The following is an 18,067-nucleotide window of genomic DNA, read 5'->3' as shown; positions in this document are numbered from 1 at the left end:
AAGCTTCTTAATCACATCCACCCACCTAACTTTCTGCCGTCCCCTGCTACGCTTCCCTTCCCTTGGAATCCAGTCCGTAGCCCATAATGACCATCGGTTATCTTCCCTCCTCATTACATGTCCTGCCCATGCCCATTTCTTTTTCTTGATTTCAACTAAGATGTCATTAACTCGCGTTTGTTCCCTCACCCAATATGCTCTATCTTATTCCTTAACGTTACACCCATCATTCTTCTTTCCATAGCTCGTTGTAATGTCCTCAATTTAAGTAGAACCCTTTTCGTAAGCCTCCAGGTTTCTGCCCCGTACGTGAGTACTGGTAAGACACAGCTGTTATACACTTTTCTCTAGAGGGATAATGGCAACCTGCTGTTCATGACCTGAGAATGTCTGCCAAACGCACCCCAGCCCATTCTTATTCTTCTCATTATTTCAGTCTCATAAACCGGATCCGCAGTCACTACCTGCCCTAAGTAGATTTATTCCCTTACCCCTTCCAGTGCCTCGCTACCTATCGTAAACTGCTGTTCTCTTCCGAGATTGTTAAACATTACTTTAGTTTTCTGCAGATTAATTTTTAGACCCACTCTTCTGCTTTGCCTCTCCAGGTCAGTGAGCATGCATTGCAATAGGTCCCCTGAGTTACTAAGCAAGGCAATATCATCAGCGAATCTCAAGTTACTAAGGTATTCTCCATTAACTCTTATCCCCAATTCTTCCCAATCCAGGTCTCTGAATACCTCCTGTAAACACGCTGTGAGTAGCATTGGAGAGATCGTATCTCCCCGCCTGCCACCTTTCTTTATTGGGATTTTGTCGCTTTCTTTGTGGAGGACTACAGTGGCTGTGGAGCCGCTTCAGATATCTTTCAGTATTTTTACATACGGCTCGTCTACACCCTGGTTCCGTAATGCCTCCGTGACTGCTGAGGTTTCAACTGAATCAAACGCTTTCTCGTAATCAATGAAAGCTATATATAAGGGTTGGTTATATTCCGCACATTTCTATATCACCTGATTGATAGCGTGAATATGGTCTATTGTTGAGTAGCCTTTACGGAATCCTGCCTGGTCCTTTGGTTGACAGAAGTCTAAGGTGTTCCCGATTCTATTTGCGATTACCTTAGTAAATTCTTTGTAGGCAACGGACAGTAAGCTGATCGGTCTATAATTTTTCGTCTTTGGCATCCCCTTTCTTATGGATTAGGATTATGTTACCGTTCTTCCAAGATTCTGTTAGCGTTCTTCCAAGAGGTCATGAGGCATTGCGTGGCCAGTTTTTCGAGAGCAATCTGCCCACCATCCTTCAACAAATCTGCTGTTGCCTGATCCTCCCCAGCTGCCTTCCCCTTTTGCATAGCTCCCAAGGCTTTCTTTACTTCTTTCGGAGTTACTTGTGGTATTTCAAATTCCCCTAGACTATTCTCTCTCCCATTATCGTCGTGGGTGCCACGGGCACTGTATAAATCGCTATAGAACTCCTCAGCCACTTGAACTATCTCATCCATATTTGTAATGATATTGCCGGCTTTGTCTCTTAACGCATACGTCTGATTCTTGCCAATTCCTAGTTTCTTCTTCCCTACTTTTAGGCTTCCTCCGTTCCGGAGAGCATGTTCAATTCTATCCATATTATACCTCCTTATATCAGCTGTCTTGCGCTTGTTGATTAACTTCGAAAGTTCTGCCAGTTCTATTCTAGCTGTAGGATTAGAGGCTTTCATACATTGGCGTTTCTTGATCAGATCTCTCGTCTCCTGCGATAGCTTAGTGGTATCCTGTCTAACGGAGCAACCACCGACTTCTACTGCGCAATACTTAATGATGCCCATAAGATTGTCGTTCATTGTTTCAAGACTAAGGTCCTGTTCCTGAGTTAAAGCCAAGTACCTGTTCTGTAGCTTGATCCGGGATTCCTCTATTTTCCCTCTTACCGCTAACTCATTGATCGGCTTCTTATGTACCAGTTTCTTCCGTTCCCTCCTCAGGTCTAGGCTAATTCGAGTTCCTACCATCCTATGGTCGCTGGAGCGCACCTTGCCGAGCACGTCCACATCTTGTATGATGCCAGGGTTAGCGCAGAGTATTAAGTCTATTTCATTACTAGTCTCGCCATTCGGGCTCCTCCACGTCCACTTTCGGCTATCCCGCTTGCGGAAGGAGGTATTCATTATCCGCATATTATTCTGCTCTGCAAAGTCGACTAATAATTCTCCCCCGCTATTTCTAGTGCCTATGCCATATTCCCCCACTGACTTCTCTTCAGCCTGCTTCTTGCCTACCTTGGCATTGAAGTCGCCCATCAGTATAATGTATTTTGTTTCGACTTTACCCATCGCCGATTGCACATCTTAATAGAAGCTTTCGACTTCCTGGTCATCATGACTGGATGTAGGGGCGTGGACCTGTACGACCTTCAATTTGTACCTCTTATTAAGTTTCACAACAAGACCTGCCACCCTCTCGTTAATGCTATAGAATTCCTGTATGTTACCAGCTGTATTCTTATTAATCAGGAATCCGACTCCTAGTTCTCGTCTCTCCGCTAAGCCCCGGTAGCACAGGACGTGCCCGCTGTTTAGCACTGTGTATGCCTCATTTGTTCTCCTAACTTCACTGAGCCCTATTATATCCCATTTACTGCCCTCTAATTCCTCCAATAGCACTGCTAGACTCGCCTCACTAGATAACGTTCTAGCGTTAGACGTTGCCAAGTTCAGATTCCAATGGCGGCCTGTCCGGATCTTTAGGGCATCTTTAGCGGGCAAATTTTATGTACACATTTGCAGTTTACATGATATTGTCACAATATTTACAAGGCTTTTGCTACGGTCCTACTAGTGGTATACTTAAGAACGATGTATAGTACATCAGTGTTGTCCGCTTTAGATGTGTTATTAGGGGCACTGTACAGAACTGCGACACCTTTTGTCATTGCTGAGATAGACGGTTGTAAACTTAATACCCGAGTTTGTTGAAATATTGAATGTTCAGAATTTTTTCCAAAGAAAGGTGCCATATAGGCAGGTACGAAAAGCGCAGTTGTGTGGTAAATAAATTTCACAAGCGATAAAATATTATATACTTATTATTTTGCTCTGAGTGTCCCAAATAACAATAATCGTATAAATGTCACTTGCAAATCTTGTGCAAAGCCGCGGCAAAGTGTGGGGTATGAAGCTTAATTTTTATGTTGTGGCTAATTAAGCTGGAATGTTGCATGGCCCTACTACGGCCCGATTATGAAGTACTCTGGATAATGGAGTTCATCACCCTATAGTACGTGTGCCTTGAGTGTCATTGAATTATTAGGTATTGCATGGATGTGAATAACAAAAATATCGTGCCCTCAAGGATTCTGCGTAATCGCCTCGCTCATTACATAGCGAGGGCCTCGAATTTGGCAGTCTCGATGCCGGGAGGTAGCATACGAGAGTTACTATCTAGCTATCTATCTAGCTACTATCTAGCTATCTATAACACCGTACTACGCGACACCTGCTGTTAAACGGGTGTTCCGCGTCCATCGCTTTGGCCATGAGTGGCTCTGACTAAGGCTCACATGGTTGCTCATGTATCACCACTCTTCAAAGTAACGGGAGGATGGTGCAAAGCGCAAAGAATGTGGGTTCGACCCCCCCCCCCCCCCCCCCTGGCTGCAGTAAATTTGCGTCCGCTTTCATTATTTTTCCTGATCATTTCTACATTTCAATAAACATAACAATTAAATTTCCCTGAGCTTTCTTTCACTTCCATTTGTCACTTTGTACGGTTCTGACTGGCAAAATGTTCAGCGCCTCGGATCTGCTTATTTACCTGCCTCATTAGCGAGACCGGCGCGATACATGGAACCGTAACTTGTTAGATGAAGGTTAGTCAAACGTCATTCAAGGCAGCTGGACATTACGCTTAAATATGCCTTGAAGCGTTTACCACGCTTCGTCTTGCTTACCCACTGTGGAGCGCTGACCAGCCAGGTCTGGAACCGGCAAATCAGGCGCCGTGACACATATCTTGAGAGAGGGAGACGCATGTCTTTCCGCCATGGAAATGTGCCGCTGCGGATACTTTATCGGCCTTGGGCTGCTCATGACCCCAGGACCATGCCGCTGTGGCAAACCGGATTCGTTTTAGCGTTACCCTTTGAATGGTCATATTCAGTGCCGCTTGTCGTCGTCATATCCACCGCAATCAGCGTCATCGCCGACGTGACGCTTCATTCGTGGCAACACATTTTATCGATCGAAAACGTTAAATTTACGGGAACTTTGCTCTTCACAAGACTTAATAATAGCGCACACTCTCGCGCAATCTGTCTACACAGACAGGATTCGGGTATTTTTCACTTACGGGACTCGTAGCGCCCTTGCCTTGGTGCCTGCAAAAATGCGATTCGCGGCCGGTTAATGCATGTCGTCGACCGCGACACACACATTTGTCAGTTACAACACTGTGAAACAAAATAACAATATTATTGTTCTCGCGCATTCGTTACCGTGACTCATGCGGGAAGTGACTATGGCGGTTTCAGAGGAGCCGTATGCCACGTGGAGTGAGCGCTTGAAAGAGGGGAACAGTTATACTAACCAAAATGAAATAATTGTTGCCCGATGACAAGTTACTGGAAATTAGTTGTAAGAGACTAATCTAAAATTAATTATTTGCCCTAGTCGGTGTAAGGTACTGGGGTAAGAGGTTTCTTTTGTGCCACATCTAGCTTCATGACCTTTTTCGTTGCGAATCACGTGATGCGCACTGTGTACATATGCTTAAATTTTTTTAGCTTTTTTTTTTCAATGAACTTCCAATTCCCAATACACGGCCGTGTTTGTCGTTTCGCTTCGTCCTATATCCTTTGCGCTGCCCCTAATCGTGAGAGTAAATAAGATTATTGCGCTCTTCATTTTCAGAGATAACATTTAGCATAAACATTCTACGCCTTCGTCCTTTCTTCATTGACTAATTTCTCAATCTACAACCATTCGTGTGCGTGTGTCTTTTTTTTTTTTTTTTTACTGTCCAAGGCCAAGAACAAAGCGGGAGAACAGAACATGTCCTAGCCTTAATGCGCTTCGCTGGCATCATTCACGCGACACAAGCGTATACGTATAGCTGAGCAATTCAAGAAGCACCGAATGTGCTACCGCGATTAGTCACGTATCCAACCAGTGTCTTGTGCTCATGAGAAAGAAGAATGCCGCAGCCGTACAGAGACACGACAGCTGGCGTTTGCGTTTCATCATCACTGGTTCCATGCGCACTGTTCGAGAAGAACCGCTTGTTGGAGAAAAAGGCTTGCGTTTCCAGCCTTATCCTTATCCAGTCTTATCTGCGTCTCGGTGTTATGCGAGCAGATTTTTCTCATTTCACCTGCTTCCTCGTATAATTTATTCAAGGAGATTAAATTCAATTTATGTCAACTCCAGTCACACCATCTGACGATCATAGCATCCTTGACTTAGCCATTCCATCACCCGAACACACCACCGTTTATCTACTTTAGCCACTACAAGACCTTCGCAAGGTAATTATTTCCTCTTACTATATTAAGAGGAAGGAAAGACAATGTAATATTATAGTGGCAATAATATAAAGACTTACATTATTATATTTAACTACAAAATCGGTTAAACTTATTCGACCTCAATTTCATAGCACCGTATTCGTGTCGGCCATTTTTCGTTCCATCGCTCGTTACGTGGTCCTTAGCTTTTTCGCGAGCTGATTCGTTATCCTTCATGCTTCAGCTCCATATACCCTGGTACTGGTACAACGCACTGTGGGTATACTTTTCAATTCAGGGGCATATCGGTAAGCAGATATTCATGGCCGGGGAATGCCTGCCATATGTCTCCCATCACGCCCCTTCAACGCTACCGAGGGATGAAGATGGGCAATTTCCACTTGTGGCGGAACGCATTACAGATTGCGGAATAGCGTAAGATATCGACGGCGACTGCAGCTTTGGCATAGCGCCCTCCGTGACTGGTTATTCATCCACAAAGAGTTCGAAGATGTCCTTACAGCCAAGCTGTTAAGGGGAGTAACGCAATGCTTCTCGCGCGGTGACGATGAAAAACCGATGTAAAATGTTAAACAAGAGCCAGCAACGCAGCTTGCTTCGCACACCCAGAAGAGGTCGCACGATGAGAGCGTGGCGATGGCAACGTGCAACTAAACTGCGGCGTCGGTACGCACCCGGCTCATCATAGAGTAACAATGGAATATATTGCCGGGCTAATAGGTTCATTCTTGTGTAGAATTCTAAGCCCACACTTTAGACAGGACAGTCAGGACAGACAAGGAACAGGGCGCTAACTGGTAACTGAATTTCATTGGGAGACATACATACATACCTACCTACATACATACATACATACATACATACATACATACATACATACATACATACATACATACATACATACATACATACATACATACATACATACATACATACATACATACATACATACATACATACATACATACATACATACATACATACATACATACATACATACATACATACATACATACATACATACATACATACATACATACATACATACATACATACATACATACATACACAAGGAACGTGTGTACATATACACAAGGCACGTGCGCAGACCGAACCGCGAATAAAAGGCCACACATATCGTCTCATCTTGACGAACGTTCTATACACTACATAGCAGTCTTTCTAAAAATATTTCTTTGCCACGAGGCAATACCGAGGTAGTGTCCCTTACACATGTCTTATTCGCTTTATTGCTGGTATGCTATACGCTTCCTTGGGCTGTTTCGCATCTCCGCTCTTGTCCAGAATTCGCATGCTAAATAGTAACGGGGCTCACGGGAACAGGACCAGGCTTCACTATACACTTGCGTTGGACATAACGCTGGCTTCAGAATGACTAGGCTATAGTGATTACCAAGGTATAACGAGTCATCTGAAATGGCTAGAGTACAGCGAAGGAATTGCATTGCATATACTATTAAAGCCTTCGGAATGTCTCGGTTAGATTTGGGGAAGCGGCAAAGCAGACTCCTAGGAATTTCGAAGCGTGTGGGAACTCTACGATGGCAGCTTCGCCGTCTCGGACGTGCGAGTTGCACGGATCGGCAAACATCTGCGAGCCAAGTTTTACTTACATTGCGCCATTGTTCAAGCGGGAGAGAGAGAGAGAAAAAAAAAAGAAAAGAAATCGCTATGCGACAACGAACGTTGCTGCCGACCCCATTGCTACAGTTCGGCGAGTTCCAGTTGCCACCTAGGTCACCAGATGGAGTCACCAACGCTGCGGCGCCAAGGCTTAAACCCAGCGATGACGTAACGCAATATCGAGCCATCAGCGATGTAAGATCAACGAGGCTAGGCTGGGTTTACCTGGGAGAAGCAGATTCCGACGCCGTCAAGCGATTCGTACGTGTCTGCCTCGGGGAGCCGCTGGAGGCCGCAGTCGGTCGTCCGGCTATCGAAGCCCGCCGAAGTACAGCGCCAATCGTGGTTGTGACGCTTGCGAGTTTGCCGCCGATGCTGCCTCTTGAGCCGCGACTTCGAGTGGATCTTCTATGGTTAAAAAAAAAAGAAAGTGAAAGGTGTGTCAATAGGTCAATAGGTGTTTAGTTCATAGCCCTAAAGTTCTGCCCAAATAAGCCGATTCGATGCACTGCTAGACATACAAATGCTCGTGACAACGGAAAGTGCGAGAACACTTCCAAGCGAACAGAGACCACTGAAGGTCGCATTGCGATTGCCGCGCGAAGCATCACGCCTCGTTCGCGTCACAGCTCGCGCATGAGCCTCAAAAAAAAATATTCAAGCGTAAGATTAAAATTCTGCTTCCTAAAGAAAGGTTTAACTCGGCTTCCCTTCAAATTCGACAAATATGATTCGAATGTTACGGTATTATTGTAGATATTGTGTTATGAATATGATTGATATGACTGATTATATGATACGGCTACGATAAATATTATCATAGGTGCGGGGGTGTTGCATCAATTTGATTATCGCACAAAGAGTTGCTTTACCTGAACGCGAATGCGCGCAGATGAACTGTGATAGCGCTCCTTTTATAAAACAGTGGCGTTCTTCCTGATTTAACATTGTTGAAAGTGGCGCTCTGTAGGTGTGTTTCCCTCCGTGTCCGTCGCCGTCTTCGCACCTTTATCATCAGGTCATTCTAATAGCTTCAGTGGTTGCTCGACGAGGGCATTTCGGCGTTTCATGTACACTTCAATAAGGAAAACCCGAGTCGGCGACGAACTAAAGCTTCATTTCAAGATTGGACATTTCTTGCGAGGCGTCTTGAGAATGAGTTGAGAATACGGTCTTAACCGTAGTACTGGCGCAATTGCTGTTCGCACCAACCTTGAAGGCGACGTATCCTTGTGGCGAATAGCTGTAGTTGCCTCGATTTCCCACAGCTCCTTGTCCTCTTCCACGATGCTTCCTCGCTGATGACTGCGCACAGGTCAAACATATGTGGAGCCTTTGCTACGATCTGGCATCGGCCGCCGTTACGGCAATCGACCGCCGTTACGGCAATTTGAGGAATGCATAAGCTGTTACGCTGCGTTGCATACTGGGTGCACTTTTGAAGCAGCTTAGTTTCTACGAGACAAATGCGTGGCTTCAAATGGTAAAGTTATTATTACGATCTCAATTATCGCGGACACTGTCACGTTGTTTTTCGTAGTTATCACAGGCTTTCATAGTTCGCTTACGCATGCACGGCTTTTTTTATCACGCTTCTGCTATCGCGCTATTACGTGCTCGCGACATATCAAATAAGGCATGATCCTTGAACGTCGTCGTTTATTTTCCAGAATGAAGGGCCCATCGTATCTATGTTCTTGTGCACGCTAATTAGTGAGTGTGGCACGTTCCAGAATATATACTTCGTCACCGCGAGTGCATCTAAATTATTTTACGATACATTCACAGAAAAGAAGGGCAAGCACAATAAGGGGAATTTGATTCGACGACCGCCGGCCAAACTTGTTGCTATCCCCGCTGCCGCGAGATTTAGTTTACGAGGAACAAGTTTGCGCAATAATCTGTTTACAGAGTCTGTTTGTCTGCCTCCCCCTGCCTGTTCCTCGCAACATGTGGAGGCCTTTCTCCCGCGTGTAGCCTCACGCACGTGGTGGCAACTATACTTCCTGAACCACTTCCCTCTTTCACGAGAGCCCGCTCGGCCGCTCAAGCGGCGGGGTTTCTAAGTTTGACACGTAGTCTTTGCACTGTCAGCTTCCTTCAGAAAAAAAAAAAAAAGAGAATTCCTCCAATGTTCGTCACCGCTATAAGATCTTTTTGTCGAGCGTTCCCTTTCCCGTAGATAAACTAGCAATTTTATTTAAGCGTTCTAAGCGATTCTCCTTGTTCTGAGAAATCAACGCACAGAGCGAGGATGCAAGCACACAGGTCCAAGCCACGCGCATTAAATACGGCCGTGTTTCTGTTAGCGCTGCTAAGTCATTATGGGCATGTAGACGGAAGGGCTGCATAGATAATAATTAAACACTTGGTGCTGACACGTACATCATTTCAATTTATGGAAGCTTTTGAGAAAGGGTCATAGAATAAGTGCTAAAGGCCAACGGCCACGAAATTTTGGACAGTTTTCACAAAAACGCGCTAAACACGAAGACGAAAGGAACACATACGACAGGACTGGCCAGTCCTGTCGTATGTGTTTCTTTCGTCTTCGTCTTCAGCGCGTTTTTATAAAAACTGTCAAGATGGACAAACACGCCCAAACCGAGGTATTGTTGAAATTTCAGACCGCCGAGAAAGCCTACGTCAAGATACTTTACATGTATAGAAGCCTCTGTGCAAAATGTGAAGTTTCAAAATACGAACGGAAGCTGGAAGAAAAACTCCAGAAGTTTGCATTTTTTATGCGAATACTGGAAAAAAATTGCGGCTGAAGGCACCTCACGACGACTGTCGACGGTAACGCGTTAGCATCGAATCAATATAGCCACGCAGCGTATTGCCATGCGGAAACGAATTATGCATGAGGCGTGTACTGCAGGGGCACTCCTTATTTGCGCTTTTTTTTTAATTGCGCTTCCTTAAGAGGAAGCTTTAGCTCGGGTGCTCCTATCTAAATGCATGTGAAAGGAGAACTCGGTTTTCTCGGCAACCTCTGTACCAAATTTGGCGAGTTTTGTTCCATTTAAAAGAAAAACTTAAGATCTAGTCACTGGTAGTTTCGAATTTTTTATTTAGGTCGTAAATTTTTTATTAAAAATTGGCAAAAATCGCAAATTTTCAGCAAACGAACTATCATGTTCACAACTCTGTAACTCAGCAATGAAAAATGATATCACGTACAGTTCTGTGAATTGCATCTAATAGTACATCTAAAGCGGACAAAATTGATATGTTACGCACGAATCTCAAAAAATTTAGTAACATGGAAATACAGCTTTTGCAGAACCCGTGTAAACAACGTAACAAATTAACGTAAAACGTAAAACGACACATCGAATTTGTCCCCTTTCAATGTTCTAATGGATGCCATTCCCAGAATCGCGATATCTGTTCTTGATGCAGAGGTATGAATTTGTAAACTTCGTGCTTCTATTTTTTTCGAACTTTCGCATTTCTGAAAATTCTTTTAACAAAATTCAGGCGCTAAGTCGAAATTCCGCTTCTAACAGTCACTAGAATTTAACTTTCTCTCTGAAATACAACAAATTTCATTAAAATCGGTCCAGAGGTTATTTCAGCAAAGTGTTTTTGCATTTTACATGTATTTGAATAGGCCGTGTCGGAGTTGGGCCCGAGCTAAAGCTTGCTCTTAAGAGGAAGCTTTAGCTCGGGCCAAACTCCGACGCGGTCTGTTCAAATACATGTAAAACGCAAAAAAAAAGACGTTTTTCTGAGCTTAGACGTATAGCGACCACACTTGTTTAGAGAAAAAGTGTCGAGCAACAGATCGGCCAACTCGTAAGAAATAAATTTATCTTCTGGTGCGGAACCTGCTGCCCAGTGTGGATAGACCTTGCCTGCCGTAGCCAAACTTCAGTTAACCCGCCCGTTTGGATCTACATACCCATCTGACTAGGGGATTACGGTTTTGCGCACCCAAAGTTGGGGGACACAAACCGCCGAGCTTACAGAAAAAAAAAACGCTAGTATAAAAATAAACGTAAGAGGAGTAGCAATGAACGCAAGTAAGACAAATGGGTCTCTCAGCACGCAGAGGCGCTTGGTTTTGCTATTTCCAGAACTCAGTGGGGGAACAGCTGCGCCAAACTGCACCGAGAGCGGCCCTGTGCGCCGAAACTGTATTTTAGTGGCAAATTGCGCCGAACGTGCATCGAAGTATGCATAACTTCGCCTTCCGTCGACGGTTCGCAGCTAGCAAAACTGAAATCAAGACCATCAGCGTGCTATCATCATTATCATAGAAGGAAACAGAGACCCGCCTATAGAGTTTGACACTGGGCCTGTCGAAGTCGTCCGGTTCGTCGTTCGCACATTTTTCTCTGACGGACGTAAGGTGTGGCGCTGCTGTACCGTCTTGCAGGCGCTTTATTTTTGGTGTTCATCGAACCTGCGCGGTACTGCAGTTTGTCGAAGGAGGATGTCACATTCTAGGATGCTGTAGGTAAGCTTTTTCAATACTTATGGGTGATAGCGGGGCTTTGCGAAATGCCGCTGCGATCTGAATCGCACGTGGTGCATAGTTAAGAATGGCATTAGCGAATGCGGTCCAATGCGGTACACGGCGAGAGCCGCCACTTCGGTGGGTTCCGCCATGTTGGTTGACGCAAAACTTTTGCGTCGAGTTTGGGTCGCTGCTCTATTACTGTGAAATAGCGTTGCCGATGGAAAAGCAAAAGCTTATTTGCGTCTCGCGCATGCGCAGCGGCGCTGACGCTGCCTTTTTTTTTTTTTTTTTTTTGCGGCCGCATAACCATGGTGGCCCCTATTCGACAACTCCCTATGTGCATGTCATGACATGAGTGTGTTGCATGAAGTCGTGTTCAGTGCAGGCGCGCATACTCGATCGGTCTCGCGGTGAACCTTTGCCCACAAGCCGTGACTGCGTCACTGTGTTGCATCTTGGGTTAACAAACGTTTGTTGACGATCTATCCGTAATGCCTTCTCGGCGCCGTATCGACGAACCCGTACGTAACGCACTTTGTGCGGCGTGGCTGGCATCGCGTCCTTTCCTGACCGCGCTTGCATGCAGGGTATGCCTCGCGCAAACCCGTCTACACAACATATCGGCTATATCAGTTAAAGTTTGCGTGGTATATGGTAAGCGTACGTGCGTGGGAACCTGCGCCAAAAATGCTTGCTGCTGTGCCAAATCGGCATCTTGCCTGCGCCACAACCTGTGCCGAAAGGTGAAACGGCTGTTCCATCGCTGACACTCTATACTATCAGAATGGCAAAGAGAGGACGGCGAGACGGGCGACTGATGTAGCCGCAACGACAAAGGCATAAAAAACAATTGATGTGTCAAAAAAGAAAAAAAAAAACACAGCACGCTCAGGATGGAAGCTTTGCTTTAAAAGAATTATGGGGTTTTACGTGCCAAAACCACTTTCTGATTATGAGGCACGCCGTAGTGGAGGACTGCGGAGATTTCGACCACCTGGGGATCTTAACCTGCACCTAAATCTAAGTACACGGGTGTTTTCGCATTTCACCCCCGTCGAAATGCGGCCGCCGTGGCCGGGATTCGATACCGCCTCCTCGCGCTCAGCAGCCTAACACCACAGCCACTGAGCAACCACGGCGGGTGGGAAGCTTTGGTTTGCTCATTAAAGCGGCGAGTTGAACATTGCGCTCATAAAGAGGGCGCGACCAACCGATGTGCCTCGGCTTCTTCGTTGAGGTTCACGACGGCCTTGGCCAGCTGATCGAAAAGCTTGTCCGTGTGCGCGCCCTCCACGGCCGGCGTGGCGTTGCCACTTATCAGGAGCGGTAGCGGGAGCCAGTCGAGGTTGTCACTGAAAAATGAACGACAATAAAAGGTAAATAAGTGGTCGCCACGCTACGCTTACAAACACCTAAACGTATACCACGTGGTGCAAGAGTAACAGGAAGAAAAAAAGAAAGAAAAAGAAAAGTAGGGAACGAAGCAATCGCGATTCGGTTTTCACAGACGTTAAAATATAAATTTTACATTCTAAAGCAACACCGGGCTGTGAGAGACGACGTAGCGCTGCGGATGAATTTTGCCACGTGGGGGTCTTTCGCGTTCACCTCATTTAAATGCATGAGGTTCTTTTTTTTTCCATCTCACCCCTATAATAAATCTAGTCGCAGCTGCAAAAAAAAAAAAATTAAATTATGGGGTTTTACGTGCCACAGCCACTTTCTGATTATGAGGCACGCCGTAGTGGAGGTCTCCGGAAATTTCGACCACCTGGGGTTCTATAACGTGCACCTGAATCTATCGCAGCGGCAGGGTATCAAACGCTCGACCTCGTGCTCAGCCTCGAAACGCCATTGCGAGTTAGTCACCGGAGTGGATGAGCCTTAAGTCGCTGTGCGGATAATTCTACACAAGCTACACTATAACAGATCAGCTGCGAGTCTCAAAGCATCAATGTTGATGTTCCCCTCGGTGCAGTGTCATCACTATACGCTACGCCTCAAGTCTGAATTATACGACCAACTGTTCGAGTTTACCGATTCTGTCAGAGGAGCCTCGTGAATGTCCACGGCGGCGAGAGGATAGCTTACGGCTCCTTGTAGTGCTCCATGATCGTCCTGTCGAGCTCGCTCTCGTGCACACAGCTGAGCATCTTCTCGAGAGCCATCACGAAGAGCAGGGCCACCACGCCCTCGTGTACGAACAGCGCTAGCACGAACGTCACGCAAGCCACGCCCACGAACAGCGTACGAACCTGAGTAAGCACGCGGGTGTAGAGGGCGACATCATCTAATACAGCTAATACACGGGTCATTTAAATAACATCTCAAGGTACCATGGATAAATTTTAATAAACAATGCGTTGGAATTCTAGACATCGCGACTGAATAAACGTATGAAAGTAATGAAGTGGCGCAAATTCATTCCTAATAGACAATGAAGAGAAACAAAATTAGTTTAGTATTTGGGTTATTTAAAAACCTATCAAGCATACCAAGCATAAAAGTAAAAAAAAAAAAAACCCAGAACATTAAGAAAGTCGCGAAGCAACTATAATATCGTACACTCAAATATCTCACGTGTTTCCAAACCAGGATACTTGATAAGTGTCATTACGCAAGCGAAGCCTGTGGTATGGTTACTACAACTTAAGGAAGAAATGTGCCAGTACTCATTTTAGGGTCCTCTTTGGCGTCACTCTAAATCTAACGTTGGCGAACGGATTGACGCAAGCTAAGACGACGGCAATAAGGGAAGAAACGCAAGGGACGCGCGCTGCTACCAACTAAACTATATTTTCAGAAGGCAAAAAGAAAAGGGGGTTTTATGTGCCAAACCACGATCGCAAATATGAGGCATGCACGCCGCAGTGGAGGACTTCTAAATAATTTTACCCACCTCGGGTTCTTTAACGTGCGTCTAAAGCGCGGTGCGGGCGTTTCTGCATCACGTCCCCTCGCTGAAATGCGGCCGCTGGGGCCAATGTCTGATCCCGCGACCTCGTACTCAGCCGCGCAACGGGAAACACAAACACATATACAGAAAATGGCAAGGTGCTCGGAATGATCCAGGCCCGTCGTAGTTCTTCTGGAAAGATTCCGAGCACGTATTCACTAAGCGCTGTGTACGCTGGACCGCGGTTCGCGAAAACGGGAGCCGAGGAAATGCGCGATACCAGGCATAACATTTGCAGAGGCACGTGGGCAGTTGTAAGGAGTTCGCGCACAAACAAAAATAATTGCGCATTCGGCTCCAGTTACGCAACATCGAAACTTCGTCAAAACAATCTCATTGCCGCCTTTTTTTTTTTTTTTTTTTTAACGAAGTCCGTCCCCGCTGCGTAGTGTGGCAGAAACGTTGCTGAGACCACAGTGCTCTGCGGCCGCTCTGCTAATCTCAAACGCTTCCATCGGATCGCGCCAAAGCGGTCGAAATTTCTCTCCCGAGAATTTGCTATGACGTTTGTGCGAACGTGAACGCCTATCATGGGCGAGTTTCCTATTTTTGCCCTCGTCGAAGTCCGCGCTATTTATTCCCATCTCGCCCGTATACGAAATCCAGCCGAGGTGGCAGTGTATCGAACGCTCGACCTCGTGCTCAGCCTCAAAACGTCATTGCAAGTTAGTCACCGCGGTGGGTGAACGCCATGTGCATAATCCTTCACAAGCTACACTAACAGATCAGCTGCGAGTCTGCAAGCATTGTTGACATCAAAGTGTTCAGCCCATCAACATGTTCTTGTTGTTGGTCTAGGCTACAGGCACTGATGAATTGACCTCTTCTGCATTAGATGGAATCTTAATGCAAGGTATGCAGTAAGCTACTGGAATGATTTACTTTAAGAGACGTGCTCGTATAAAACAATAAGCTAGCTGAGTGTAAATCTTACTAATCTTTTCCTCGCCACTTTTTTATTAAACCAAGTTGAAGTGATAAAAAGGTGCTTTTCTTTCTTCTACTTTTTCGAAGTTAAGTTACCGCAGCGTCTTGCTTTTGCAGTGTTGTATGTTTTTGTAATGAAACCTACGAACCAAAATATGGCTACCACAGTTCGTAAGAAATAATGCGTTATAAAGGATCGCTGGTATACAAAGAGCAAGATTCACAGCATTTGAAACAAGCGTGCACCTGCAATCCAAAACGGCTGCAAAGCTTGAAGCTTATCCTCGGCACCAGGTTACCCGTCGTGTGCACAGCCGTCAGGAAAACCAGAAGAGCGGTCACCTCGAGCGACCTGCTCTGAAGCAAGAGAGTTTACACGAAAGTGCTGACTTTAAGCGATGGGTGGTTGAAGTGAACAGTGGTCGAACAAGACAAGCGCCCCAGCGTGTAACTTCCCTCCTGAGAGTTCCAGCCAAGTACTTCTCTCGGACTTCCTTTATTCGTCCACTGTTCATCACTTCCTCTGCAATAGTAATATATAGAGCATGCTCCTCTTTGCTCTTGGAGCAAAGTCATAGCTTGATGAGCAAATGTTGCTCCACAACAGGAAAATTAGAGGATCCTGTGCATATCATATCCGGAAATATTGGACGTTTCCCCTTGTTCAACTTGTGTACACGGTGCGGTAGCTTGTGTACATACGGTACAACTACGTTTTTTTTCTTCTAATTTAGTTTGAATACCTCGGTCATTTATGCCAGCTAGCTAGCGCACGGGCTTAAGAACGTTGGTTCAAGGTACAACATTGATGTTCGTTTTTCTGCGAAACATAACATAGGCCGCATATGCCCGTTACTTGATAATTTGCTGAAGGAAAAGCAAGTGAAGGGAAAAGGCACTGTCAAACATGTGAACAGCTACATCAATTTTGCTAAGCAGGTTGTGCATGCTATTCCATTATCTTGTGGTCGAGAGTACGTGGGACAAATGAAGCGGTGTGTGAATGTTCGAATTCGGGAGCATGAGCTATCTCTTCAAGGGGTTGCGCCACTTCATCTCCCGTAGCATTGCAAGTCGTGCGGTTGTCGCCCTGAATTAAAACAAACAAACAAACTAGTGTCATATTTAAACACGTAAGCCAATTGACAAGAGAAATCGCCGAAGCTCACAATATAAAGATTAGGGGCAAAGCGTGTATCAGCGAACCGTCTATCACTCTTCATGACAAGGAACTGCGTTACCTATGTCCATTTTGATTATGCGTCAGTTTGTCACAGTTGCTTCGACGCATATCTGTATGTTGTGCACGTCATGGTTATTAAATGGCACCTATATATATGTTAGACATATCTTCAATAAAAGATCAGTTGAGAGTCAGCGCCGTGTCGTCGTTTTGTTCCTTCCGTTGTCCTTGTCTTGGGTGCGCTGTTACAACCCTTACCATGAATCGAGAGGGTGCTTCCTTCTAATACCACGCACATTTACGGCGCTGGGTCCGCACTGAATACTTCCTTATAGCAGTGTTTTGGTCAGGACCGATGCACTGCTGTAGCACCAAGTGCCGCGTAAGCCCCGTAAATGCACATATTATTAAAAGGAAGTACCCTAAATGCTAGCGCTTTACGTACCGCAACCACGATGTGATTATAAGCCACGCCGTATGCGGGGGACTGTGGAAAAATTTTCGCCACCTGGGGTGCATGGCACAAGAGCGTTCTTGAATTTCACTCCGATCGAAATGCAGCCGCCGCGGTCATGATTTGATTCCGCGATATCGGGCTTAGCAGCGCAATGCCAAAGCCACTAGGCAACCACGCCGGGTAGGAAGTGCCTTCTCGACGTTGCTATTTGAAGCTTGCCGAAGGGGCAACGTCCAAAATTCCCAGGTATGACTGCGATTGGATCTCGCCGCAATAGCAAGACGAAGATACTAGGCTAACGTACTCAGAACTGAACTCTATATTCCCATTATTCTAGTCCCTCGTCATTGAAGATTAAGGAATAAAGGGGATTGACCTTTAATAACAACCGTATGAACCCAACAGAGAACGAAGCCAAGAAGAGTTTCGAACAACGTAAGTGCTATTGATTTGAAAAGTTGCAATAATTGACCGTTAAGTTTGCGATGTGCCTGATATTCTCAATGAAGGGAAATGAAAATAAATGAAAAGACAGCTTGCCGCCTGTGGAAACCGGACGCGCAATACCGGCATTACGCGTACGATGTTCTAGCGATTGAACTACGGCCACCGCCGTTTCTCCTTCTACTTTCTTGGACGTGTGCCTGCGTGTACTATAAAAATCTAACCCTGAGGTAGCACCCCTACGGCAATATAGTGGCGAATGTTCAACATCCAAATGACCACCGCCGTCACGTGCTACGCGCCATCTTAGGCTTCACGCGGTTGTTACTAAACGTCGTGCCTTTCGACTCCCCCTACTTCATCTCACTGGTGACAATCACGTGCCAATCAGATTTCGGGAATCAGCTTTTTTTTTGTCATTGCGCGCACCGTGACGACGTAGCCGCCTCGCACTTAAATCTCGCT

The 18,067-nt window shown here is 45.7% G+C and overlaps 1 protein-coding gene across 1 annotated transcript in view; it reads right to left on the bottom strand.

Moving 5' to 3' along the window:
- LOC126516347 (uncharacterized) overlaps positions 1–17,731 on the bottom strand; it is a 55,419-nt gene extending 37,688 nt beyond the window's left edge. The window contains exons 1-8 of the mRNA XM_055078209.1: positions 17,726–17,731; positions 15,765–15,875; positions 13,727–13,890; positions 12,847–12,987; positions 8,380–8,472; positions 7,393–7,575; positions 4,350–4,377; positions 3,952–4,108 (exon numbers count right to left, since the gene is read on the bottom strand). Of these exons, the coding sequence (XP_054934184.1) occupies positions 3,952–4,108; positions 4,350–4,377; positions 7,393–7,575; positions 8,380–8,472; positions 12,847–12,987; positions 13,727–13,890; positions 15,765–15,875; positions 17,726–17,731 (883 nt within the window). The remainder of the gene's footprint in view (positions 1–3,951; positions 4,109–4,349; positions 4,378–7,392; positions 7,576–8,379; positions 8,473–12,846; positions 12,988–13,726; positions 13,891–15,764; positions 15,876–17,725) is intronic.
- Between the last annotated feature and the right edge of the window lie 336 nt (positions 17,732–18,067).

The sequence above is a fragment of the Dermacentor andersoni genome, chromosome 3 (assembly GCF_023375885.2).
Source record: "Dermacentor andersoni chromosome 3, qqDerAnde1_hic_scaffold, whole genome shotgun sequence".
NCBI classification, from domain to species: Eukaryota; Metazoa; Arthropoda; class Arachnida; order Ixodida; family Ixodidae; genus Dermacentor; species Dermacentor andersoni.
This window is presented reverse-complemented; position numbering and strand designations above follow the sequence as displayed.